General features: G+C 33.2%; 3 protein-coding genes and 1 long non-coding RNA gene across 8 annotated transcripts; 2 read left to right on the forward strand and 2 right to left on the reverse strand.

Moving 5' to 3' along the window:
* Positions 1–887: 887 nt before the first annotated feature.
* Positions 888–8770, forward strand: LOC111006697 (transcription factor MYB16). Of its 4 annotated transcripts, none has more exons than XM_022278763.2 (7): positions 888–943; positions 1772–1870; positions 3300–3382; positions 6495–6637; positions 6741–6870; positions 7454–7854; positions 7967–8770. In XM_022278763.2, exons 4-7 carry the CDS (start codon positions 6505–6507, stop codon positions 8551–8553), a joined length of 1251 nt encoding a protein of 416 aa, XP_022134455.1. In that variant the 5' UTR covers positions 888–943; positions 1772–1870; positions 3300–3382; positions 6495–6504; the 3' UTR covers positions 8554–8770. The 4 variants fall into 4 exon arrangements, with proteins under 4 accessions (XP_022134455.1, XP_022134456.1, XP_087978806.1 ...); XM_022278764.2 differs by lacking the exon at positions 888–943 and adding an exon at positions 1630–1675; XM_088122680.1 differs by lacking the exons at positions 888–943; positions 1772–1870 and adding an exon at positions 1903–2427.
* A 4559-nt stretch (positions 8771–13329) lies between these two features.
* LOC111006061 (uncharacterized) lies at positions 13330–14449 on the reverse strand. The gene is made up of 2 exons (XR_002600813.2): positions 14235–14449; positions 13330–13858 (listed from the first exon to the last, which is right to left on the reverse strand). It is a non-coding gene; the product is annotated as an uncharacterized LOC111006061 (long non-coding RNA).
* Positions 14450–15044: 595 nt separating this feature from the next.
* Positions 15045–18814, forward strand: SPX4 (SPX domain-containing protein 4). The gene is made up of 3 exons (XM_022278157.2): positions 15045–15649; positions 17842–18007; positions 18262–18814. Exons 1-3 carry the CDS (start codon positions 15287–15289, stop codon positions 18726–18728), a joined length of 996 nt encoding a protein of 331 aa, XP_022133849.1. The 5' UTR covers positions 15045–15286; the 3' UTR covers positions 18729–18814.
* A 106-nt stretch (positions 18815–18920) lies between these two features.
* Positions 18921–23327, reverse strand: LOC111006300 (phosphate transporter PHO1 homolog 9). Of its 2 annotated transcripts, none has more exons than XM_022278155.2 (14): positions 23135–23327; positions 22345–22911; positions 21812–22166; positions 21669–21717; positions 21521–21592; positions 21298–21427; positions 21044–21164; positions 20644–20902; positions 20420–20524; positions 20279–20323; positions 20039–20188; positions 19661–19939; positions 19383–19522; positions 18921–19272 (listed from the first exon to the last, which is right to left on the reverse strand). In XM_022278155.2, the coding sequence occupies exons 1-14, from the start codon at positions 23208–23210 to the stop codon at positions 19170–19172; spliced, it is 2451 nt and encodes an 816-aa protein (XP_022133847.1). In that variant the 5' UTR covers positions 23211–23327; the 3' UTR covers positions 18921–19169. The 2 variants fall into 2 exon arrangements, with proteins under 2 accessions (XP_022133847.1, XP_022133848.1); XM_022278156.2 differs by having other exon boundaries at positions 21812–22151; positions 23135–23323.
* Positions 23328–25436: the final 2109 nt, after the last annotated feature.

Genomic DNA, 25436 nt, shown 5'->3' on the forward strand with positions numbered 1-25436 from the left:
TTTATCTAGAGCGGAGTTGAAAATGTTTTAGCAATTAGTTAATAAAGTTTACAAGGTTAATAGCATCTCTCTTCTCTTATTTGTTTTATTCTTTTAATCTAATTTATTTAAACGCTCATTCAAAATTAAAGATGAATTTTTGATAAATTTAATAATAAAATTGATTTCGTGGGAGGTAAAAATGAAAATTTCTCAAAATTTTATGTGATGATTTTATTTTTATTTTTATTTTTATAATCATGTTTGTGCTATTTGGATTAGGGCCCATTTCTAAATTCATCGAACCAAAAATTCTCAGATTTCAACTCCATTCGGAATTGTACCACCTAATGGAACGAAAAACAGCCAAAATTTTTATAAACTTTTTTTTTTATAGGAATTTTTTTTAAATAAACTTTTTTAGCTGTAGGCCTAGCAAATTATTTTTCCATTCATTTTTCAATATGATTTCAATTTTTTTTTTTAGTTTAAGATTTTTTCAGTTTGTTTTTAAACATTGGATTTGCATATAACTGTTTCATGGAACTCATTTTTTAGAAATATGCCACGTAACGAGATCACAGCTTTCTTCTTTTTGGCCCTGATTTTTCCATTGATCTTTGGTGGGGTTTAGTCGTTTTTTTTTTCAGATTTGAAATTTAAAAGTGTTAAATTCAAATAAGCCATTAGTTTTTTAGTTTATTTTTATTTTGAATTTGTAATATTCAACTACTTTATTTAATTTTAAATTTATAATCTTCATCTCTCTTAATTATGTTGGTTGTTTTTTACTTGTATCCTGGAAAGAAAAATTCTAAAATCAGTACAACTACTTTGTGTTAGAAATAAATTTATCCAAAATAAATTTTTAGATTCTATATTAAAAAAAAGAAGAAGAAAATTCAATTAGCCATTTGTTTTTGCGCGCCATGGAGAAAGAGAACTCACAGCCAGCCGGAAAAAGGTAATTCAGGAAACGAAACCCTAACCTTGAATTAAAGTCCAGTTTCCTGTAATTTTATTTACAAATATTTTTCTCTGCTAATTAGTTTGATTGTAACTTGTGGGAATATTTTACTGTTTTCATTTTGGAGAAGACTAATATGTTTCTAATTGAGGTTCTGGGATCCCAAAATCGCAATCTCGTCGGTGGAAGATACTGAATTTGAACTATGGAAGACGCTTTTTGACAATTGTCTGGATGTATTAATTAGCAGATTACCGATTCCATGGTTCTCCAAAATAACAGATGAGATAGGTCAATACGGTGTTTCTAATTTTAATCCTATCTTTATTCAAGCGGACCAATGGTTGCGCAACACAATTGCTCATCTTCCTGTTCAATAAATCTCAAAACATTTATCCTGATGCCTTGAATTTACTGTAGTTTAAATTTAGAAGTTTTGTGTGGACGTAATACACGAAACAGCCTGTCAAAAGCATTCAAGTTTTGACAATGACAATGTTGCAGAGTATATCAGCAACTAGGACGGAAATAAATGTAAGGATAAGCAAAGAAAATATCCAATACCCAAAATGTGCTTTTATGTACCAGAATATTCATCTATCTGTTATTTGCTTGTAAATCACAATTAAGGTAACAATAAATGACGAAATCATCTATTGATCTGTGAATCCTTATGATCTGCTGTGGCTAACTTTTGTCTAAGGTTCAACAATTTACATCAATGATTATGTATTTTCCTCTGTCCCTAAATGTTGGCTTACATGACTAATGTTGGTTTTGAACTTATGATTTGTTTGGTTGATTGTATGGATATGGATGGAGAAGAGGAGAGAGGAGCAGCTGAGCTCAAGGCAGTGACTTCAAAATCCTAATATTCTTCTAAGCTGTTATACAACTCAGTATGCAGCATCAAGGAAACCAGAGGTTACGGATCTTACTTTACCAATTTTCTTGCTTCTTTATTGGGGCTTTGATCTGTCTCTTTTATTTCGAAAAGAAACTGCATGTGTGGACTGGTATATTTTTTACAAATGTTATGGTATACAATTAATAGGGCTATTTACTCAATGTTGGACCATATTCAAAGCTAAAGTTGGCAGTGATGAAATAGTAGTAAATTAAGTGTCCCCACGGTCTTGTCCACAATATATGAATGCCGGATCTGTAAAGCTTTGCTTCTCACACCTCATAAACAAAGCATTTAAGTTAATCAAATTGGCCTTTTCTTTTTTCCTTCATGGACCCCCCTCCCTCTTCTGTTGCCCCAAATCGTTCATGATTCACCTTCACTAGCTTTGAGTCCATAATCAATAAATTGCTTCCGCATTCAGAAGGTTATGAAAGTACCCTTTACCACTCTATTGTAAGAAACTTCTTCAAAGGAGCAGCCCAGGTCTCAATTTCTCATTAAAGTGCTTGCCGGATCTGGATTGCTGATGAGTAAAGGTTGAATTATAGGGATGCTTGGGTCATTGGGTGATGTATTTCCAGAATCCCCTTAATAATTAGATCCCTTTTTATCCGTTTCTTTTATGTGGAAAATATAGAATGAATGGTTCAAGCTAAGTTCTGAAAGTAGAGCATAGTTGAGTCCACTATTAGATGAAATAAGGATCCGTATGTTATACTGAATATGTACTTATTTAGCAGCCGAATATGGGGTTTGGATTCATTACCAAGGTTAAGTTCTGAGGTCCATACTTCTTCCATCAATCACCCACTCATTTATTTTAGCATTTACAATTTGGGAACAAGTAGGACATATACAAGCTATGACAGTGAAAGGATTATAAAGTTGGACTTAAAATGACCATTGTACCCTCATTGTCTTTTAGGCCTGTTCATTTAACCCTTGTAAGTGAAACAGAGCAACTCTGATTTTTTGTTGCCTTAACCCTCTGCCAAGTTCTGAGTTAGTTGCAGCAATGTTAGCACATAATAAAGGCCGTTAGCTCTGAAGTGATTATTGTGAAGCAAATACCTTCTGAAGGATCATTTTATTGGGACTCTGTAAAAATAAAAAAAGAGTAAAAAAAAATTCTAGTAATGCTTCCGGTGCTTTATACAGTCAATTCTTTGTCTGCTGCGTTTTAAGTATAGTATTTAATTCACATGTCAATCATTAATTATTTGTATGAAGTTTAAATTATAATGTAAAATGCAGTGTTTTGAAAGCTTAGAATTCTTCTATGAATGTCCAATTGTTAATAGAAGCTCAGAAAGTATGTCTCGTGTCGATGCGTAAGTGTGATCAGTGCATAATCTAGTCAGAATGATCGGTATCTGTTATTTCAAACAATCATTAATTGCATATCTTCAAGTTGGATTCATGTTTGTGCTTGTATTTTTCCAGCAAATAGGTGTTTCAAATGTCAAAGCTGAGTTGGAGGGATTCTGAGAAGTTGATGAAAACATTTGGAGCCCCAGAGACAATAGGTTAGTAGTTCATTGAAATTATTGTGTAATAATTTTTTGTCAATAAACAGATTAGCCTTATAGAGTTGAAGTGTTGTAGAGGTTGACTAAAATCTATTAAAGAAACTGCTTCAGTATACTGTTAAGTTCATTGGTTTTGGTACTCTTGGGAAATTATATTTTTAGGGATTTTTAGGTTTGTCTAGGCTTCAGATTAGACTAATAATTAGAGCGTTCATTAAAATAAACCCGTACTTATATTTAATCACATCATCAATATTTACTAGAAATGCTAAACTCGTGAAATAAAATGAATTTTCAAGAGTTATTGTGGCTAAGTATAGGTGATAGTAGTATGATATTATTGAAGAATAGTAGTGTATATAATTTTTGGAAACAACATTAGTATAAAAATTTTCCAATAAGGAGACTGTTTGGGTTATTGTAATTGTATTTATTATTGGTAAAATCATGAAATTAAGGAAAAACATGATTTGTAAATTTACAAACCACAGGAGTGTCTGAAGTAATTTTCAAAATTTACGGGCATGATTTGTAATCATCAATAAAATTAATTATCAAATAGACGTCAATTAAAGGGTCGCCACATAAAATTAATCTCCTGTGTAATTTTGTAATGATGTAATAATTTCGTTGAAAACAATGTTTATGAAAGAATAAAATGGACATTTTAGGGCCCATTTAATATTTATTTCGTGATATACAAAGTTGTTTTTGTTATTGGAAACTACCAATGTAATTAACATATAGGTTTGTGATTTCTCTCTCTTTTTTTAAATTATTATCATTTCTTCATTTCCTTTTAAAATTTTTGTTATTCTTCATTCTTTTAATTAAGTAAACTTGATAATACTTTATTTTAGAGATCTCATATTTAAATCAAAATTAACATTCTTTTAAATAATTGAGTTTCAATTGCAACAAACTAAAAATAAAACTGCCCTTACTGAGCCATATTAACCAACAGTTAATCTTTAATCAGCATTTACTGCCAGTAATGCTTTACTGTATTTTTTACTTTGATTTATTTTGATTACTTTATTCTTAAATTTTCTTTTTTATTTTAGTCTTACGTACTTTTAAAACATTTATTTTGATCGTGTATTTTAAAAAGGGAGCCAACATCTCTATTTACAAAAGTTTAACATAAATTTTATATATAATAGAATTTTTAATACAAATTTATAGCTATATTTTAATCGGAAAAAAATGAAATAACCAATTAAGTTACTTTTTAAAGTACATAAATCAAAATAAACATTTCAGACTAAAATGAATAAAAATAAAAAATATTGAGATCAAAATTAGCAGATACTCTGAAATAGTATTTAAACCAAGTTTTTTTATTTGCTACGTAGAGACCTTTGTTTGGGAAAAACTTCGACTGCCGTACAAGAGCGAGCCGCTTCTTTTTTTTTTTTTTTTTTATTGTTCAATTTTTATTTGGAAGAGAGATTTTTCGGTTGGAATAATTTGTCAACACACCAATAAATAAAAAGATGTCTTCTTTTTCCTTTTCCTATTTTTATATTTAATGAATATATGGGTCCGGGTTCATAATTTTTAAAATTTAAAAAAAAAACATGTATGATTTCTATTTATTGATGTGTAATTGTTTATTTTTTTCTTTTTCATCTACAAGTTTTTATTTATTTATTTAAGTTTGTAACGCTCTTTGTCCTTGTAAATGATTAAGAGGAAAAGTCAAATGTACCCACAACCACAATTCAATCCAGACTGACACCACCAATTAAAATTTTTTATGCAAAAATAAAAAAAAAGTAACAAAAATTGATATATACATCGTAAAAGAAATCAAGCGGATCATGATTCATTTATCTGAAAAATTCTTTCTAAAATATCATTTCCATTTTCAAAAATTTTTAAAATAATGATTATTTATAAAACTTTTTATTTACTTGTGTGTTTAAAGTGCTGTAGCTTTTACGAGATCCCAATCATTTTATTTCTTTCCAAGTTGCGGTGTTGATGAATGATCTTACTAGTAGATGGAAAAATATATGAGGTCATATCACACATTTATTGAATCTTACTCAATAATTACTAAAAACATATTATTGAATAGGATTCAATAATTATTCAAAATTATTAAATGATTATTATGGTTTATATAAATTGTGAAAGAGAAAATGTCTCTTATATAGGGAAAACAGGTTTGAAATTTTTTATTAGAGTTACTCCGCCAAAAAAAAGTTTGTTGTTTTGGAGTTTCATTTTACATGATTATTTACCTATACATTATTCAAAAGCAATTAATAAGTCTCTTAAACTTTTATGATTGTGTTTATTTAATTATATATATTTTAAAGTCAACCGGAACATAATTCAACTAATTAAAGTATATAAAAAAAATCGTAAGTTCGAAAATCCATATATTTCGAAACATTCTTAATAGCCTCTAATAAGTCCAACTTCCATTAGTTTTATACATTTCCATTGTGCACACTAACTATATATTATTTAAAAATTATATTGATATCAACCTACCACGTGATCCATAAATAATACACAATCTAACATGATCATTAATATTAAACGAATTATATGCACAAATAAATTAGATACAATTTTCTATACTTATAAAAGAATTTGGAACTAAATAGAGACTAAACCAATATAATTACAAAAGTTTAGAACCAAAATTGTAATTTAGCATACTAAAATATATTTATTTTAGAAATCAAGTTTAAAGTTAATAAATTTAATTTTTCTCTTGAATTCATTACGTAAAAGACTGTTAAAAAATGTGACATAATAAGATTAGCAACCATCAAAATTCAAGATAAGTATTTTAACTGTTCAGTTAAGCTAAAGTTGTCAACGAAAAAGGAACATAAAAAGAAAGGAAAGAAGAAAAGAGTGCATGGGTGTTAATTAATAACAATAAGCATAGAAAAAGAAAGATTACAATATTTTGTGATATATGAGATAATTATTTAAAATTTGCTCTCTAGTTGTGCTTGTGGTGTGTGCATTTATTTGTGTCTTCCCATTTATGCTGCTGGCCATTCTCTTCATTAACAAACACACACCCTGCTCCTCTCTTAAATCTTCATTTCTCTCCTTCGGGATTTGCTAATTCCGAGAGCAGATATAGGCAAATGGGACGATCGCCATGTTGTGATAAGGTGGGGCTGAAGAAAGGGCCATGGACTCCTGAAGAAGACCAGAAGCTCTTGGCTTACATTGAAGAACATGGCCATGGAAGCTGGCGTGCCTTGCCTGCAAAAGCTGGTCAAACAATATATAATATTTCTTCTTCTTCTTTCTTCTCTAAAACCTTCCCTTTAATTAATTCTCTCTGATTTATGTATGTGAAATCTTTTGTTTTTTGTAGGGCTCCAAAGATGCGGCAAGAGTTGTAGGCTGCGATGGATTAATTACCTAAGGCCTGATATAAAGAGAGGCAAATTCAGTTTGCAAGAAGAACAGACCATTATTCAGCTCCATGCTCTTTTGGGGAACAGGTACAATTTTCCTTCCTGGTTTGGATTCAAAAAAGTTTTCATTTTTCTCATCCGAACACAAGAAAAGAAATAAAAATTCCATCTTTTAGTTTAGCTTTCTTCTTTCGGCCTCGGTCTTTGAATTTTATTTCGTGTTCTGGGCTCCTTCTGCTGTCTCGATTTTCACTACTTTGGGTTTTGTTTTTGTACGTCTCTTTTTTGTAAGAAAAAACAATAAATTTGAGGTATCATTTTGCATCATTTTTAGACTTTGCTGTAATATTAACCCCAAAAGAAAAACTTGAATTTCTTTTGGATGAGCTGCACAGGTTTCCATTAAATTTCGAACTGGGGTTTTTCTGTCATTGTATCATCATTAATCTTACGACCCTCTGACACGTGAAAATTTGCTATTTTCCCTACACGGACATGAAAAATGGGGTCTGAAAATTTGTCTTCTAAACCCTCATTTTAGTGGTCACCACACAAACGACCAAACAAAAAACCCTTGTCAAAGTTTTTAGGGAATTCTACGATATTGTTGTCTAGGTTTTATTTTGAAACAACTCTGGTTTTTTCTTGTTGTTCTGTCTGGTTATCATAGGTGGTCGGCCATAGCGACTCACTTGCCAAAGAGGACCGATAACGAGATAAAGAACCACTGGAACACTCATCTTAAGAAAAGATTGGCAAAAATGGGGATTGACCCAGTTACCCACAAGCCCAAAAACGACGCTCTACTCACCGGCGATGGCCAGTCAAAAAGCGCGGCCAATTTAAGCCATATAGCTCAGTGGGAAAGCGCTCGGCTCGAAGCCGAAGCTCGGCTAGTCAGAGAATCAAGGCTACGTAGTTCACATTCACATTCCCTCCAGCAACTTGGGAACCCTCCTTGTTTTGCACCTTCTTCATCTTCTACCTCAACTTCCTCTCAGCTCTTCACCAAAACCGAGCCGCCCGGAATGCCTTCCCGTTCGCTCGACGCACTAAAAGCTTGTTACAATGGTACGTCAAATTTTACATCACCGTTAAATTTTACATCACCGTTGAACCTCTTAGAAACAAGCTTAAGTTAATAGGTTATGATATATTTAATATTTTGTTAATTACTTAACAGGGTGGTCCAGATCCACTGAAGGCAATGGTGGCAGTTTGAGGAGTGGAATTGGTGGGGATCTCGAGTCTCCTACCTCGACACTGACTTTCTCCGAGCACGTGCCCCCAATTATGGCCTCTACCGGCACCGGGGAGACCTCGATAGCAATGATCGAGTTTGTGGGGAGTTCAAGCTCTTGTGAGGGTGGAATTATGAGATCAGGAGAGGGGGAGAGGGAGTGGAAGGAGGAGGGATTTGGAAACTCAACACAATTACCAGAATACAAAGAGGGTTTTGAGAATTCAATGCCTTTTACTTCTCATGATATGACATTGTCCATTGAAGCAACTTGGACAGCTGAATCCTTAAGAACAAGCAACAATAACAATGGACATGTCCATGGCGCTAGACAAGAAATTGCACAAGATCAAGGCTTCACTAATCTTCTTCTTAACAACATAGATGAAAGAAGCCTTTCTGATGGAGGAGGAGATGACTCTGAAAATGGGAGTGGCAGTGCAAGTGATTGTTATGAAGATAACAAGAATTACTGGAATAGTATTCTTAATTTGGTCGATTCTTCTCCCTCTGATTCTTCAATGTTCTGAAAAAAAGGGATCAAATTTGTTAGAGATTTGGAAAGTGAGGCTCAAGAATTTAGCTGGGTTTCAATTTTTATTAGGAGGGCTTCAAAAAGAAATCAATATTGTAGGGGAAATGGTTGAAGGGCCAAACTATTGCAGATTTTAGTTGCATCTATAATTGTCGACTCTCGTAAATGTGTAATAAAAATGCTTTCATCTGCTTCAGAGTTTTGCCAAACTATGTCGGTTCTTGAACATCTATATTTATTGTATGTATAGAGCTAGTCCACCATCAAATTTAATTGAAAATAGGTGGCTTTAAAATTTCTGTTGAATAATAATTTATACACTAATTTAATGAGGATTGAAACTAGTATTTATGAAAATTTGAGGATCCAAAACAATATGGTATTAATTAATTTGAAGTATCAAATGGTTTAACAAATCAAAATAGACCAAAGCGAGCGTAGTTCAACCGTAATTGAGCTATATCTCTCGCTAATAGGTTATGATTCTAATCTCCATCCCATATATTATATTAAAAAAATTTCAAAATAAGATTTAATTCGACCTTGAGTTTTTTCTTTAACATTATATTGTAGTTGTCATATTATCTTCTTCTAACCAAAATATAAGATCAAACATGTTACAAAGAAATTAAATAATGAATAATGGTAAGAAATAGCATTTTCTAATTTGTTTTAATAGTATTTTTCAATTTTGTAACTTTTTCCTTTAAATTTAGTCTTTGTCACTCTCTTAATATCTTCTTTGTCACTCCATTTCTCGACCTCTCACGACTCAATCTCTCTTCGTCTTTCGATCTCTTTTTGATTTTGATCTCTCTTCTTCGAGTCAAATTATTAATTTATTATTCCATGTGGATATAGTTTTTCACGAATATCGATATATACTCAATTGAGTACTCCATGTGGTGGATTTCATGGTAATTGAATGAGTATATTCATTTCAAAAAAACAAACACATACTTCAATATCAAATCATATTTCTACTTGATTTGGTATATGTTCACTTGAAACAAAACGTTCCATATATATATTATCGTTTTCATGTAAAAGTGAGAACAAAAGTACTTTTATATATCATTAGGACAATACATCATATTGAAACGACACATAGGGATAAAAGAAAGATAATCTACGGACATTTAGGTAGAATAAGATCAAACCACATATATATTTTGCAATTAATAAAAACTTGACAAATGAATTAATTATTGTTTCACAAGAGTGTGAGAAACCCAAAACAATACAATAAATAATAGCTGTGGAAATTAAGGAATCACTTTTTGCAGCTTTCTTGTGGATTAGGTAATTTCCAACTTCTCCCATTGGTAAAATCCAAAAACATTAGATATAGACAGGTCAAATGTAGAGAGGTGCCAATAATAATGCAATTTACTCACCTTGGTCCCATTTTCTATTTTTTCAGTTCTAAACTCTTCTGAACCATGAATTCTGACCCATTTTTCCCATTTTTTATTTACGGTTTTGTTTCGTCACTCAAACACTTGGAATCGAATTTATTTTTTCAGTTCACCGATATATATATAAATGAAAGTAGAGATTTAAACCTCTGACTTTTAGCGGATGTTATGATCCTATCGTAATTAGTTAATTATGCTCATATTGAACTGCTTGACATTGGTTAGATATATTATTTCCTCAATTAAGTTTTAAAACTTTAACTTTTATAAAAACTCATTTTAGTTTGCCATTAATGTTAAAGATTTACTTATTTTCAAATTTGGCGTATAACTTTGATATGATATGTTAAACAACTTACTACATAATAATTTAATGATAATTAAAGATTAAAATGGATCTTTTATGTAAAGGCTGAAGATGAAATATTTTAAGTTTTAAACATTAGACGTGGAATCTACCAATCAAAATATGATTTAAACTTCTCCATCATAATCATTATATTATTTTCCTCGAAAACGAAGTTAGATGTTTTAAGCACATTTATTAAGTTTTGGGTCAGAATTGGGATTTTATAAAAGCAAATGGTCACCTATATATTGATCTTGATGTAAACCAGATTTAATTTCCCTTTTATATTTGTTTGGCAGGCCCCATCAAAAGGGAAAATTGATTCCATCAAAAAAAGTTTTAAGACCATATTTTTCTCTTTTTTAGACTTTTGAAGAAGAAAAAAATCTTAAAAAGCTTATTCTTTTTAGCAGTTATAGAAGTTAAGATAAGAAGGGAAAAAAAAAACGAGGGAAGGATTTAATACAGATAGCGAGAAAATAACTCTACACCTCTTGAATTTGAGTAAAATGATAAGAAAAAATAATAAAATAAAAAAAAGTATTATAATTTATTTACTTTCTGCCAACTGGAGGATAAAATAAAAAAATCTTAATTTATTCGCTTATTATTCAAAAGGTTAAGAGGTTCAAATCTCATATCCACCATGTTTGGAATAAAAAACAATATCCATGGATTTAACTATGATTTTGTAAAGATAAATAATTGATTTTATAATGGAATTTCAAACTAAAAGAATAAAAATAATTAGAAAAGACTTCTAGAGGTTAGATTTCACTACGTGAATCATCTTAATTAGAAACAGGTTGCCCTGAATTAATTTCTTTAACTTTAATTTATTAATCTCTATGACTCTAATTTATCTCAAGGGAGGTATTAAGCTGATGATTTAATTTGGAATTTTAATTTTTTTGTTGGGAATTAAAAAGATTAGGAATGTGTTTGAATTGATTTTTAAGAGGGCTTTTTTGTTTTCTTTATTAATGGATTCTAACAAAATTTATTCGAAGTTTGAACAAAATACGAGCTTTCAAAAAGATTTGGGAAAAGCATTTAAATTTTGATCCCCTCATTAAATGAGGATAATTGAAGCCAGGCTGTGTTGAGGGCTGGGGGAACGACGACGTTGTATGTTCAATCACAAATAACTTCTTTTATTTTTAATTTTTATAATTATTACATCATTATTAAAAGGTACAAAATTACATTTGTTTCACCTTAATGAGACCTCACATGGCTTCTCTGCAACCAACTGCACATATTAAATTCAGCAAAATACGAGCATGGAACTAAATATACAAATCTTTACTGCCCTCTGCTGTTTTATTTTTCAAACACAAAAAGAATTTTCAATCTCAGCCTAGCTAGTTAACCATGCTGTAAAAGCTTCACCTTTTTCACCAACTAATATGGAAAAAAATATACATATAAAATAAAATTTAAAAAAAAAAATCAGAGAGAATTTTCCACATCTTGGTTCTTAAATGTTGGAAAAGAGACAATTGCAATTCATTAGCTAACCAAAAGGTACAACAACTTCAATCACAAACCAAAAGGAATTGGAATTTGGAATGACTAATCACTTTGTCTAATCTCACTAAATCATCCAACTAACCTTATAACATTCAAATACATAAGATATTAATTATAGCGTCCCAAGTGTGTTATCTTAATTATGATTTTTAAAAAATATTTAGTTTTGTCTCTCAAAAAATATTATATTTTAATTTAGAGGTGTTTGGCTCCTAGTTTTGCCTGAATATATTAAGTTCCATTTTTAGTTTTTTTCCTAAACATAAATAAATGATTTTATCTTGATTTATAAAATGTGTAATAAATATAACATGCAAATTTTAAAAAAAAAATTAATTTTTTAATTTTAAATTTTAAAGAAATTGAAACAAAAACATCACGAAATAGACCCTTAAGCATTTGTGTTTGTTAAAAAAGTTTAAACAAATTTTGGGTTTACCTAATATTTTGGACTTAGGTCAACAACATGAACTTAGCTACATCTTGCTCCTTCTCTAAAGATTGGGGATTCAATTCTCTATTTCCATTGAGACAACATATCTAGAAAACAAGAAAAAACAAAATATATTGCAAGTCTGAACAGAACCTGTGGATTGAGGAGCTAGAAAACTCGAATTTAATAAACCAGAAAACTTTGATTTTATAAAATTGCCAGAAAGATAATAGTTAGTGACTAAGCCCTTCTCTATACATGAGATATGTATATACATATATGCAATGGAAAATATCCAAAAAATAAAAGTCAAGTGCTAAGAGCTTGGCCATGGGAATTTAAATAGCCATGACAAAATCAAAAAACAGAATCCTCCATGTGTACTTTTCCATCACGCTGGTGTCTTTGATGTAAGGAAGAATTGGAGCCACAAGGTCATCTCTTGTTCAACTCATTGGAGCTTTCATCCGACAACTGCTATGATTGTTTTTTAGACTCTCAGCTATTTCTCAGTGTAAACTTTTGCCTACTTACAACAACCACAGTTTAATGAGTGGCATAAGTTTCCATCTTTTGAAATATCATCTATATAAGTATATATAAAAGAAGGTCAGAACTCAACATTGACATGAGATGAGTTCTGATAATAGAAAATGAACCATTACACGGTACCGTTATGATAATGCAACTAGTCAAACCAACCTCTTCGGGTAAACTCTGAAGTTATGGAACTAAAATAAAAATAACTCATAGGTCAAATTTCCTCAAATGAATTACTTTGCCACCTAACAAAAAGGAATTTATTAAAGCTAGGTGAGATGTTTATCCCGCAGATGGCATAATATCATTTGAAAATTGTAAGGGCATTACAGGCAGCAGAAACATGTTACTGTTTCAGCTGCAAAGCGGATCCCATCTATGATGTGTGCACAATGAGACTAGGCTCTCGATATTGAACAACACAGGGCCACAGTTCTCGTGCAAAATAATAGACAAACTTCTGTCTAAATGAATATTACCAAACCATAAGCAGCCATCTCCATAAGGGTCATCAATATTAATGACATTAATAATAACATAACCACACACTACATTTTAAAGACAGAACAGAAGTCATGTACATGGTGGGAAGATAGAAGATTTGTGGTAATCCGTAATTACCCTCTATATGATATATAGCGTTTACAGTAAAAAGAATTGGCTGTGAACTGACTAAAAATCAATCTTCCTTTCCCAAAGTACACTATCAACGTTGAGCAACTCTTGGGGGCCTTGGATTAAAGCAATCGATACTTGGCACGAGACCCCTCGAGCTGCAAACGTAAAAAATTAATTAGAAGCTTCTGAGCTATGATGTCATAAGATCATACAGAAGTCTTAATCATCGAACTGGTGAAAATGAAATGATAAGAAGATGTATTTAATGCAATTCGTGAATGTGAGGGCATTACAGGCAGCGAAATACATTTAAGCTTAAGCTGCAAAGCGGATCCCTTTTATTGTTGCACATTGAAATTTGGCACCAATAATACAATCATCAAGGAGCCTCAGTACCAGTGCTATGTAGCTAAATGAAGAAACAGTGAAACAATTAAGTTATCGTCCTTGCCAATTCATATGCAACATACATTTTCAGAAACTTTTTAGCCGCAGAAATCCCCAAATTTTCATGACAAAAAGATCATATACCGACAAGCAAGCATCCATACATAAATTCTATGCTCTCACCCCCCAATCCAATCCATTTTTAAGGTTCACAAATTCACTTTATAGGAAGCTTTCTGAAATGGCAAGCGAAAAAAGAACTCAAATATCAACTCCAGCATATTGGAGACAAGGATCTACAGCATTTACACTCAGCACAAAGATAAGAACAGAGCATACTGGAGACGCATTCTCAAGCGAATCATTGACCAAATTCGGGCATAGAAACTAGAAAATACCTTATCTTTGCTATCTGGGGATCAAAACTTCAGCGACTGGATGTCGAAAGCTGAGGTTGGCGATGGCATTGGCATTTAAATACAGCGATCTCTGAAATTAGGGCATCGCAGGGGAGCCTCCCGCCCAAACCCTAATCGTAAAGGTTAGATCAGCCGCTTAATTGAAATTTATATCTTTGATTCCGAGGCGCTAGAAATCGACGGTGGTGATGTAATGTTTGGTAGGGACGGACGGCGAATAATTATAATTAAAAAAATTTTAGAAAAAAGAAATTTATGGCCACATTTATAATTTATTGACCACAACTTGTCGTATTAAAAAAATATTATTGACCACATTTATAATTTATTCATTTCAAATAAACAAAAAAGAAAAAGTTAGACCCATTTTTCATATTTTTTTTTTGTTTTTTAAATTTAAGTTAGAAAGTGTATATATATCTTTTCGGAAAAAAAAAACAAAAAGTGTATATATAGGAAGAAAATTTATGGATGGAATATATATATATAGACACACACACTTACTGCATCATGCAGGGAGTTCAATTTTTTTTTAGGAATACAAAATTTAATTATAGTTATATGTATTCATGGTTAAATTATAACCCACCAATTAAATTACAAATATTTTTGAAGATAGATTACCGTAGTCAATCAAAACTTACATCAGTAAATTAAGACACATATATCCAACTATGAAATTGAGAATTAAAATCGGTACGCACGTGTAAAAAAATATATTAAATATATTACAAGATAAAAAAGAGTCAACCTATACATTATTTTAAAAAGAAGAATAACCTTTAAAAAATGGCTTTTGAGTTTGGAAACACAAACAGTATTAGAAGCATAAAAGAAAGCATAAGATACAAAAAACGCATAAATGGAATCTGACAAAGAAGTTGGCACAACAAATAATTTTATTCTATCTTTCATCTTTGATTTTCCCTCTGGTTCGCTCTCACACGCAGAAATTGACCCCAAATTCTACTCATTCTCCCCAATTTTCCATTGCCCGCGATCTTCAACTCCAATCTCTCGGTCTTTCGGCTATGAAATTTGGGAAGGAATTCAAGACCCATCTGGAACAGACGCTCCCCGAGTGGAGGGACAAGTTTCTCTGTTACAAGCCCCTCAAAAAGCTCATCAAACATTACCCCAATCTCCCTTCTACGCCTGCTCCGATACCCACGAACCATTCTCTCAATTTTCTGCTTCCGCCCCTTCAAGGGCGCGTTTTGTTTGACGATTCCGTGGCTGCTGCGTCCTTGGAGTCCGTTCGTGGCCACTGTGAGACTGGTGCTGGTTCTCTGGCCGACCTCCAGGATTGGTTCGTTAGGATTCTCAATGAAGAGCTGGAAAAGTTGAATGATTTTTACGTTGATAAAGAGGAAGAGTTTGTTATTCGCTTTCAGGTTGTTTTTTCCCCTTCTTAATTTGTCGATTTCTTATTGAACTTGCATGCCTGTTGGTCTAGTAAATATATTTATAATATCTGTGTTCACTGTGATATTACTTTTTTTGTGGGGCATTTGAGTTTTTAAAGAAATCTCGAGTGCTAAGAAAGATTATAAGAAAAGCAGTGTGTCACACTTATGACAATTGAAGGGAAATTAAGTTAGTACTTATGGACTTATGAATGAAACAAGACACCTGGAAGAGGCTGGAAGGATTTTGTTTGATCTTCGATAAGGGTTGTCATAAAGGCAGGTTGAGAAGTTAGATGTCATAAAGGGTTGTCATAAAGGCTTGTGTGAAAAGTTAGATGTCTCTAATTATGGGTTGGTTTTGTGGTCATTAAGGTAAGTAGAAGAAAGTAAAGAGACTTTAGGAGAATGGGTTCAGACTCATGGTGTCCACCTCATCATTCAAGTTTTTTGACAAACAAATGTTATGGGATCATGCAAGTGTCCAATGAGATCAGTTGAACTGTGCATAAACTGACCTAGACACTAAGGAAAATGTTAGATGTCTATGATGAGATTATAGTTAATATTTGACTGTCACCTACCTAAAATATTAATTCTAGAAGTCTTTTATGAAAATGGTATAAGGTTAGAAAGTTGGGAGAACTAGTCAAGGTGTGTATAAGCTGATTTAGACATCTACGGTTATAAAAGAAATAAAAAAGATAATGGAAAAAAGAGACTGGATTCATGGTGAAGAAAAATATACATGGTGAAGGTCAGAATTTGAAAGATTAATGTCTCTCCTAAATTGTTATAGAATCAAAATCAAGGAACCTAACTGAAGTGATGGAATATGCATAGTATGTCCCATATTTTGGATGATAGTAGGAATTAGGCCATGCACGACTGCAGTCACATCACATTGGTCCTGTTAATTGAGGTTGTAAAATGTATGAGAACAAGCTTCTGCTATAGTTGCTATCTCCCTCGATTAAATACTATCAATGGCAGATTTATCCATTAAACCTTTATTTTTACCTGTAGAATCTCTAAATTTTGTCTTATAGAATTTTCCAAAATTAGACATGCAAATGAATAGCCATCACCTTGATTCTTGAGTCTTAGAGCCTACAAATGGGTACCAAAATTTATTTCCTGCATTCAGCAAGGTTATGTTCAACCAAATCTCAAATTTGCACTGGTTCTTAAAAAGCATATCTTGTTTCTTTTGCAGCCTGTGCATTTTTTTATCCATCTTCTTATATGTTGTATTTTAACCTGCTGAACAGCTCTCTTCATCTACATTTCTCATCTACTTTTTCGAAAATAGAAGAGGATTATGTTGATAAAATATTAAAATGTAAACCCTGTTTGCCGTATTGATGGTTGGTATCAATAGTATTGATGTGTTTTGTTGGTGGCGTACAGTTTGTTCAAGTTTTGGAAGTCCCTTCTGGAAAAGAATTGAAAAAAAATAATAGAATGAAGGTTCATTTTATTTCAAACGTTAAGTTTTTCTGATCTTCTGCACCTAATATTTTCCCAATTCAACTTCTGCACTTAAAGATCTATCCATTTCTCATCCAGCATAAGAATGTCAGGCAGAAGGAAAGTCAACATTTGCCAATAGTGTTGTTCTGCTTGGTCGAACGCAAGATTGATTGATAGTATCATATTGCTCTTATTTCTGGAATAAATTCTTGGACTTGTTTTAAGTTGTTCTCGTTTTCGAGGGAAAAAAAACTTTTATTTTCCTTTTTTGGAGAAAAATTAGTTTTCATTAAAAACTAATTAGGTATATTTTAATAAAACATAGAATAGTGGTCAATTCAAGCATGTTTGAGGTGGATAAGGCACATATTATCGTTCTTAAGGTTGATGGTTCAATTCCCTACTCCACAATTACTAAATTCCTCAAAAAAGAAACATAGAATAGTGGAAAAACATTGATTTTGTTCTCTGATCAGTTTTTAATTATTTGAAAACCAATTCCAGTTAACATTCTACTGATTAGTAACCAATTTATCAAAGTTTGAAACTGTTTTTGTTCTTTTAAACACAAAAAGCTACATCATAGTTAACTTACTTTCTAGAAATTGGAATAGAGTAGATTTCGTATCTTGAAAGGAAAGGTTTCTAGCAGTTATAAACTTATATTACTATATCTCTCTGAAGATACTTGAATTCAATTGGGACAGGAGCTGAAGCAAAGAATTGATCATGTCAAGGAAAAAAGCAGCAGGGAAGGTGTTTTTACATCTGAGAACGAATTCAGTGAAGAAATGATGAATATTCGTAAGGACTTCGTTGCCATTCATGGAGGAATGGTGCTTCTGAAAAACTATAGCTCCCTGAATTTTGCAGGTAAATGGCCTCCGAGGTAAAGCTGTAGATCAATCAATAAAGATTTTAGCTACTGCATTATAAACATGCATTTTTCTTAGGAATAGAGTTGTAAGTTGGCGTCCAACTCTAGAACACTAACACTGAATTTTGGTCCCCAGTGCTAGTGCATTAGATTCTTTTGAACCACTCTTTTCTTTCCCTTCCAAAACCAGATATAACTCTGATATTAGAAGCGTTTTAACTATGGATTGTTTTCAAATGTGGCTTTAAAGGGCTAATAAAGATTCTGAAGAAGTACGATAAACGAACGGGGGAACTGTTGCGTCTGCCTTACATGCAACTCGTAGTTCGTCAACCTTTTTTTACAACAGAACTTCTAACAAGTCTGGTTCATCAGTGTGAGGCAAACCTAGAGCTACTCTTCCCACTGGAAGCAGAAGTAGTTGAATCTACCCCATCTCTACAACTTGACTCAAACCTTATACTGGATGACACAAAAATTACCACAGCCAAGACACCTTCAAATCTCGGCGACGAAACTGAGGATTTACATCGAAGTATTGTTGCTGCGATGACAGCCATTCGTGGCTTACAAAAAGAAAGCTCCACAAATAACCCTTTGTCATTTTCTTCTCTCTTTAGGAATCAGGATGACGAGAGTACCGGTGCTGTGACAGATGAAAACTCTCCCTCTAACTCTTCAGCTTCTCTGCCTAATGGCAATGAAGATGATGAATAGGTTTTTTTCCCTCTGTATAACTGAATTTTGATATCCTTCTGTACACAAATTAGATTTGAATGAAAGATATCTAATTTTTCAGTCAATGTATAGAATTCAATTGGCTGACACAAGTTTGTGGAATCTGGTGGCCAAAATAAGTTCTCTACTCAATGAATGTGTTTTGAAGAATTGACATGTTCCTGTTATGCCTTCATCTAATGCTGTTCAGCATTGCAAATGAAATTGAATTATCAAATCAATTCTTCTATGTTCCAAGGATCCACTCCATTTGTATGAAAAATCACATCTTAATACCTTTCTTTCTTTTCTTTTTTACAGATTCTCAGGCTAACCTTATTTCTTTCTTTCTACAACAATTTACTTTGTACATTTTAACTACAAATATAAAGAAAACCAAGCCATGTGTAAGAATAAAAAAATCAATCAAACAGTGGTCTTTCATAATTGGGTCCTCATCTCATCGTGGTCGTAGTCGAAAGGAAGCGGCACAGAGTTGAATGCCCTGTACTTCCCGACATTGTTTAGGTGCTCATTCTCCATCCTGATAAGTGCAAAACCAATGTCTTGTAAGTCTTTTAATCCATTCTCTGATTTAAATAGTTCAGTCAAAATTTTCCCTCTGCTGAGATTATCAAGGAACATAGGGCGTACCTGAAGAAATTCCAGATTCCTCGTCGAATAATCTCCAACACGGCAACGATGGCAATTAAGGCTTGCCTATGGAGGAATGGAGCTTCCCTAAAACCTAATACTGACTGCATCCAAGCAAGTCTCAGCAAGATATTCATTACCTGCAAACCAGATTTCAAATAAAAATATCAGGTAAGATACACCATAGCGTCCTCTTCAAGCTACTTTCTGCATTTCTGAAATGAAAGTAGAATGCTGTTTTTCAAGAATAGATCCCAAACAGCCAGTAATGTTCTTACAATTGCTACAAAGTAAACACTTTTGTGGGGTATCAATAGTTTGTCTCTCAACCATGGATTTTTCGAGCCTCGTCGCAGAAGGCCCCAGTCACAGACTATATCCCAATATGTGCCATAAATTGTTGCAATAGCAGAACTAACTGCAGCCAAGTTTCTCCAAGTCATCCCCATGTTCAGATCATTGCCTGTTCTCATTGCAAGCGCAATGACTGTTGAGAAGTACTTTAGTCCATTAAACACATGCATTACATCTTTCTCTTCGAGCAAGCGTCGAAGGCACTGCAAGCATTAAAAAACCTTAGCTCTGATGATTTGATACATTATAGAAGGACATCTATAGTTGTTGAGCAGAAAATCTCTATTAAACCAGTTGATTACCTGGAGAGTACGAATCCAATATGGAATAATCGCAACAACGAAGTAAAAAGCTTCAAAAATCTTGCTCTCAGAGCATGTATTTGATCTTCGTATAAAGTCACCCCACCCATAGTAGCATATATAGAATTCCAAACTTCGGAAGGCTTGCACCTTTATGAAAATTGTAACTGTATTAGCTCTGGTGTATAAAGTTTACCAGGATAATGAAAGATATCAAAATCTTAAAGTTCAATGTCAAACCTGGCTGGTAAGCTGATCTGCCAAGAAAAAGTCTTGGAGGGTAACCTACAGATAAAAGGAAGATTTGAATTAGCACTGACCATACACTTTTCGTTCAAAAGTAGAAATACATATGCGTAAAACTTCTATCCCTCTGACTACCTTGTAGAACGGAGAACAGACCAAATGAAACGCACTACAGATGAGGAAGAAGCGGCTGGAACGGAATATGATGTCAAAAGGACAAAATATTATAAGAAGAACAGCCTGCAACATGAGTTCAGTTCAGACAAGGCCTTTACTATTGATACAATAATGCTGTACAATAGCTATAGCATGAAGACAGATATTTGAGACTGCACTCCACAAAAAATGATGGAGCTTACAGTGAGTAGAGCCAGAGGGATCAATTCAGTTATAGCTTCGAAGCTTTTGGTTTTCGGGTCAATCTCCATGTCCAAATTCGAGAGAATGCAAGCCAATGTTAGCACAGCAAGACCTGAACTCAGAAAAAAGACCTCCCGGTGACCCAACTCTGTTCCTTGCTTGAAGCCAAACATAAATGTGTAATTGACACGGTAACGCCTCCAAAAGTATATATTCGCAGAGTACATCATCATGTGCAAGATGATAAATCCAAAGAGGCTGAAAAAGGAAACATCAATATCAACATATATGAACGTTAAAAGGGCAACAATTATCTCAGCATCAAAATGGTTACTGAAGTTCCTAATGGTTTTTTACAAGGATGACGCCCCGAAACTTCAAAGTGACCTTTAAAATTACCTATAGAGAGGGAATATGTTATCCATGTACTGAGTGCGCCCTTCGCTCTTAAAGATGTTTCTTACGTGTATTATTACACTGATGGCCACTACAAGTGCAAAAGCGCAGCCAAAGAAGAAACCTGCAGATACCAAGAGCATAAGACATTGCGGTGATGTTATCATTGTTTCTTTATGATTCTAATACACACTCTCGGGAAATCCATAAACTCAAGCTTGAAAGAAATTAGTTTCTGTTCTAACAAGTTTTATTACCAGAGAAAAATGTAATTCCATGTCTTTCCCTTCTGATTTTTCTTCTTAAAATGTCCATCCCTCTTCTTCGATTTCCATTTGCAAAGTGCTTAATGAAAGCAGTCTCCACCCTTTCAATTAGCCTTGTAACCTGTGGTAGTACATAAACATTTCGAAGAAGAAAAACTTTCAGGCAAGAATTGGCTGAATAAACCACAGTTTAGTTTCAGGAATCGTGAAAGACCTCAATAGTGCTTCCAAGAGGAGATTTTTCCACCATTTCTAGGTAGGCATTTGATGCTTTGCGTGAGGTAACCTACATCAATAGAATCAGAGTTAGTCAAGGAAAAAGATCATGTATTTCAAGTAAATAAAGGGGTAGCTGTGGAGACCTTATCATACTTCTTCATGATCTTCGAAATGGCCAATGTATTCAAGAAGCTGTAGATCCATAAGGAATAAAACCGTTTATAGTTTGACAAATTCAACACGAAGAAATATAGTTTTCACTATAACATCAAGACTCTTGCATTACCTGTATCCTTTTAGAACTTGAAGCTTTTGGTAGAATTGGATCATGGCACGGGTCATCAATTCTTCTGATCTCCTCAACTCCGTCTTATTATACGATAACCGTGCCTTGGAACTCGTGACCATGTATTTTAATGTTGATACGGGTGTTTCAGGAGAGACATTAATCCGTACATGGGGTAAAAATTCTAGTGAAGCTGGTCTGAGTTCTTTAATTGTAGAAGTTGTTCCTCTACTGGTCTTCCTGCGGTAACTTTTTGCCTCTTTTTCTTCCACATCCTCATCTCCCAAAGCTGCTTCATCCTCCATCTCAACTTCTTGAGTTACCTCCAAGCGTGACCGTCCTTCAAAAACAAGATCTAGACAGTAAAAAAATAAAACCAATAGAATTATCTCTCCCGTCCATAGTTATGCAGGAAGAAAATCCATATTGATCACAAAACCATTGCATTTAACAACTTATGTCTCTTTTCCAACTCTATTAACATCAAAACCAGATCCCAAATTCAAATTCAATGGCTTTTTATTATAAGTTACCTGAAGTTCTGGCATTAATGGAATTAACAGTTGAAGTTGATGAGGCTGCACTGCCTGCAAGATCAACATGTTCATCGACGTCTTCGAATGAGACCTCCGGCTTCTCCACCTTTATCCTTAGAGCAATCAAAATATCCATCTGTTGGCTCAACTCGTCGGCCTCCACCATCAGCTCCCCCACCTTCTTCTTGTAGAACCTCACCACTTTATTGAACTCATCATCAAGTCTCCTAAAGAAAACCACCTCATTCTCCCCCCCTTGGTCCGAGGACATAAAGAACATGCTCTGATAGCTCTCTTCGGACCCGCTCTGCACTATATTTGTAAGTATTGCATCCTCCTGCTTTTTTGGAGAATTCCTTCGCCCTGTTAGCCCACTGAAAGCTCTGTACAAAGATACCTTTCTCTTCAACCGCCCTGCAGCATCACAAGCTTTTGGCTGCCTCGATAGGCTGACATCTTTCAGCACTTCTTTCAGAAGATTGTAATCCAAATAAGCTTCTTGCCATTCTGGCACCATTTGGGACAAAAATTCCTTCCCAAACTTCATCTTTGCTGAACCAAAATCTGCTAGTACGCAGTAGCAGAATTAGTTATATTATATATGAAAAAAGTTTGATATGCCTTTTACAGCTTGAGCTACCCTGCCCATAGCTTATTTGGAGGGTACTGCCATATATAAAAATGGTGGACATTTGACAATTATTTTAGACCTGTCATTCCCTTTTCCTTCATCGTCTTCTTTTTAATAATATTCAATGGAGACTAAAAACAAAAGTAAAGGATTCACCTTTTGACTTTGTCGGAGTCATAAGCTCAGCTTCATGGGTTTTCGTTTTGGGCAAGGAATGAAGATTCCTTTTCATGTTTGGCTGTTTTGATTTGGGGTTCGACCAAACTTGCGTTCAACATTCGCAGAGTAAGAAAACTTAGGAGCAGCGTTTGGAAATCGTCGGCTACAGAAGAGTAAAAACAGTGAAAAATTCGTACTGATTCGAGAAGGGGATGTCCCACATTATCGCCGCAGGGACAAGTTGGTACTGCAACGCGTATGGATAAGGATTGCAACACTGGCGACATCAAGTACGCACTCGAAGTTGGACAGCACCGATTTGTCGATGTTGATGGCGATGCGAATTTTCCAGGAAAATTAGAACAGTGGAATGTAGGCAAATTTGAAAGGTTCAGCAGCAAGAGGATCTTAAAGCATAGGCGGCGCGGCCCAGCTCAATAAATAAATAATAATACTATAAATCATAGCATTAAATACATTTCAAAGCTGATACGATTTTAGTTCAACACTAATTAACGAACGAATAAGAGGTTCTTAAGATCGTAGAAATATGGTTAAAAAAGATTTATAATTAGGGATGCTATTTAGAGACTATAATTACAAAAAAAGATTGAATGATATAAAATTTACATTCACCAAATTTACTAATATATCCTTTCGCATCTCACCTCAATATTAATTAATTTTAAAAATCCAAAATTGGCTACTTGGGAGGTTACATTTTAAATCCCTTAAATTTTGAAATATCAAATGCTTAAAATCCTCCATTATTGAAAAAATTCGAAAACCTTATTCCTCCGACTTTTCTTCTTCTTCTATCGTTCTATTTTCGTCCATTCCTTCGTCTCCGACCGCCGACTGCGTTCCTTCGTCATCGGAACAATCCGTCTAGCTTCTCTTTCATCTCCGACCGCCCGTCCATTGTTTCTGTCCGTTTATCCCGAGGTTTATTTTTTGTCGTCGGCTGCCCGATCATTCCAGCCCTCCGTTTATCCCGGCCATAGTCTAGTCGCCGATCGAAAGGTTTATAGATTATTTGCTTTATTTGTTAATTGCAGAGGGATATAGTCGTATATACTTTATAGCCAGATATAGGTTATATCTCCTATGTTATAATGGCTCTAGTTTATATCACCATTGTTAAGTGCATGTTGCTTAAGTTTATAGTCCGATATAGTTTGGCCAAAAAAAGCAATAAAATGAAAAAATATTTGTAATAAATTTTATTATTTAGTAGAATATATTAAGGAATAAATTTGCGGATTATGATAATAATGGAATATTTTGTAATAAATTTCATTTTTTAGTAGAATATATTAAGGAGTAAATTAGGGAATTAGGAGAATGATTGATTTAGGTCCTACAATAATTTAATGTTTACAAAATCAAATTTGGAATATTAATCTTTTACATTTAAATAAAAAACAAATTATAATAAATATAAATGCCATAAGGGCAAATTTGACATTTAAAAAAGTTTTAAATCCAGAAATCTAAAACGATAAAATTTGTAGACATTGGATGATTTGTGAAGATAAGTTGGCAAAATAGCTTATCTAAGACATTATATCTTATAATTATTACCTATACTAATAAATTGTATCTTCCTTTTTAGTTGCTCAGTCATAGAAATTTTGAAGCGTGCATAACTTGGAGTAATTTTCGTTTGGGTGATCTCCTAGTTTATTTACTAGAAAATATGTGAGTGAGGATAAACTATAATAGGACTCGTGTTGTCCCTCTCCAATACACGATGTGATTCGGGGACGAACTAAACAGAAGCTTGTGGGCATGTGACACCCGAGATTATGAGTTCGAATCCCCACTACTAAAATAAGATTGTTTGACATTTTCATAATAAGTCAAAAATAAATTTTAACATAATATTGGTAGAAAGAAAATTTTTAAATGAGATGCTTATTTGTTATATATACACTTTTATAATGTTTTAAAAAATATTCATCCAAATCCTTGACAATAATGAAGTGAAAGAAGGAAAAATTATATTTAATTCTTAAATTTTTATAATTATGTTTATTAAGTCCTTAGCTTATGAATTTTCGAGTCCTACTAGTGTAACTCTTAATACTTGCTTTGAACTTATAATTTTGTTTCTAATAAGTGAGTTCAATTTTATGGTGGCTACCTACTTAAAATTCTAGCGTATTCTAATAAGTTGACATTTAGTGTATTTTATGATGTAGAATTTTGCAAGCAAGATGAATCTAGGAGGGCATAAACTGACCTAAGCACTTATAGCTAGACATAATAAGATCATATTCGTGTCCAATGAATCCTA

Source organism: Momordica charantia (assembly GCF_013281855.1).
Source record: "Momordica charantia cultivar OHB3-1 chromosome 4 unlocalized genomic scaffold, Mcharantia_2.0 BLBB01000004.1, whole genome shotgun sequence".
NCBI classification, from domain to species: domain Eukaryota; kingdom Viridiplantae; phylum Streptophyta; class Magnoliopsida; order Cucurbitales; family Cucurbitaceae; genus Momordica; species Momordica charantia.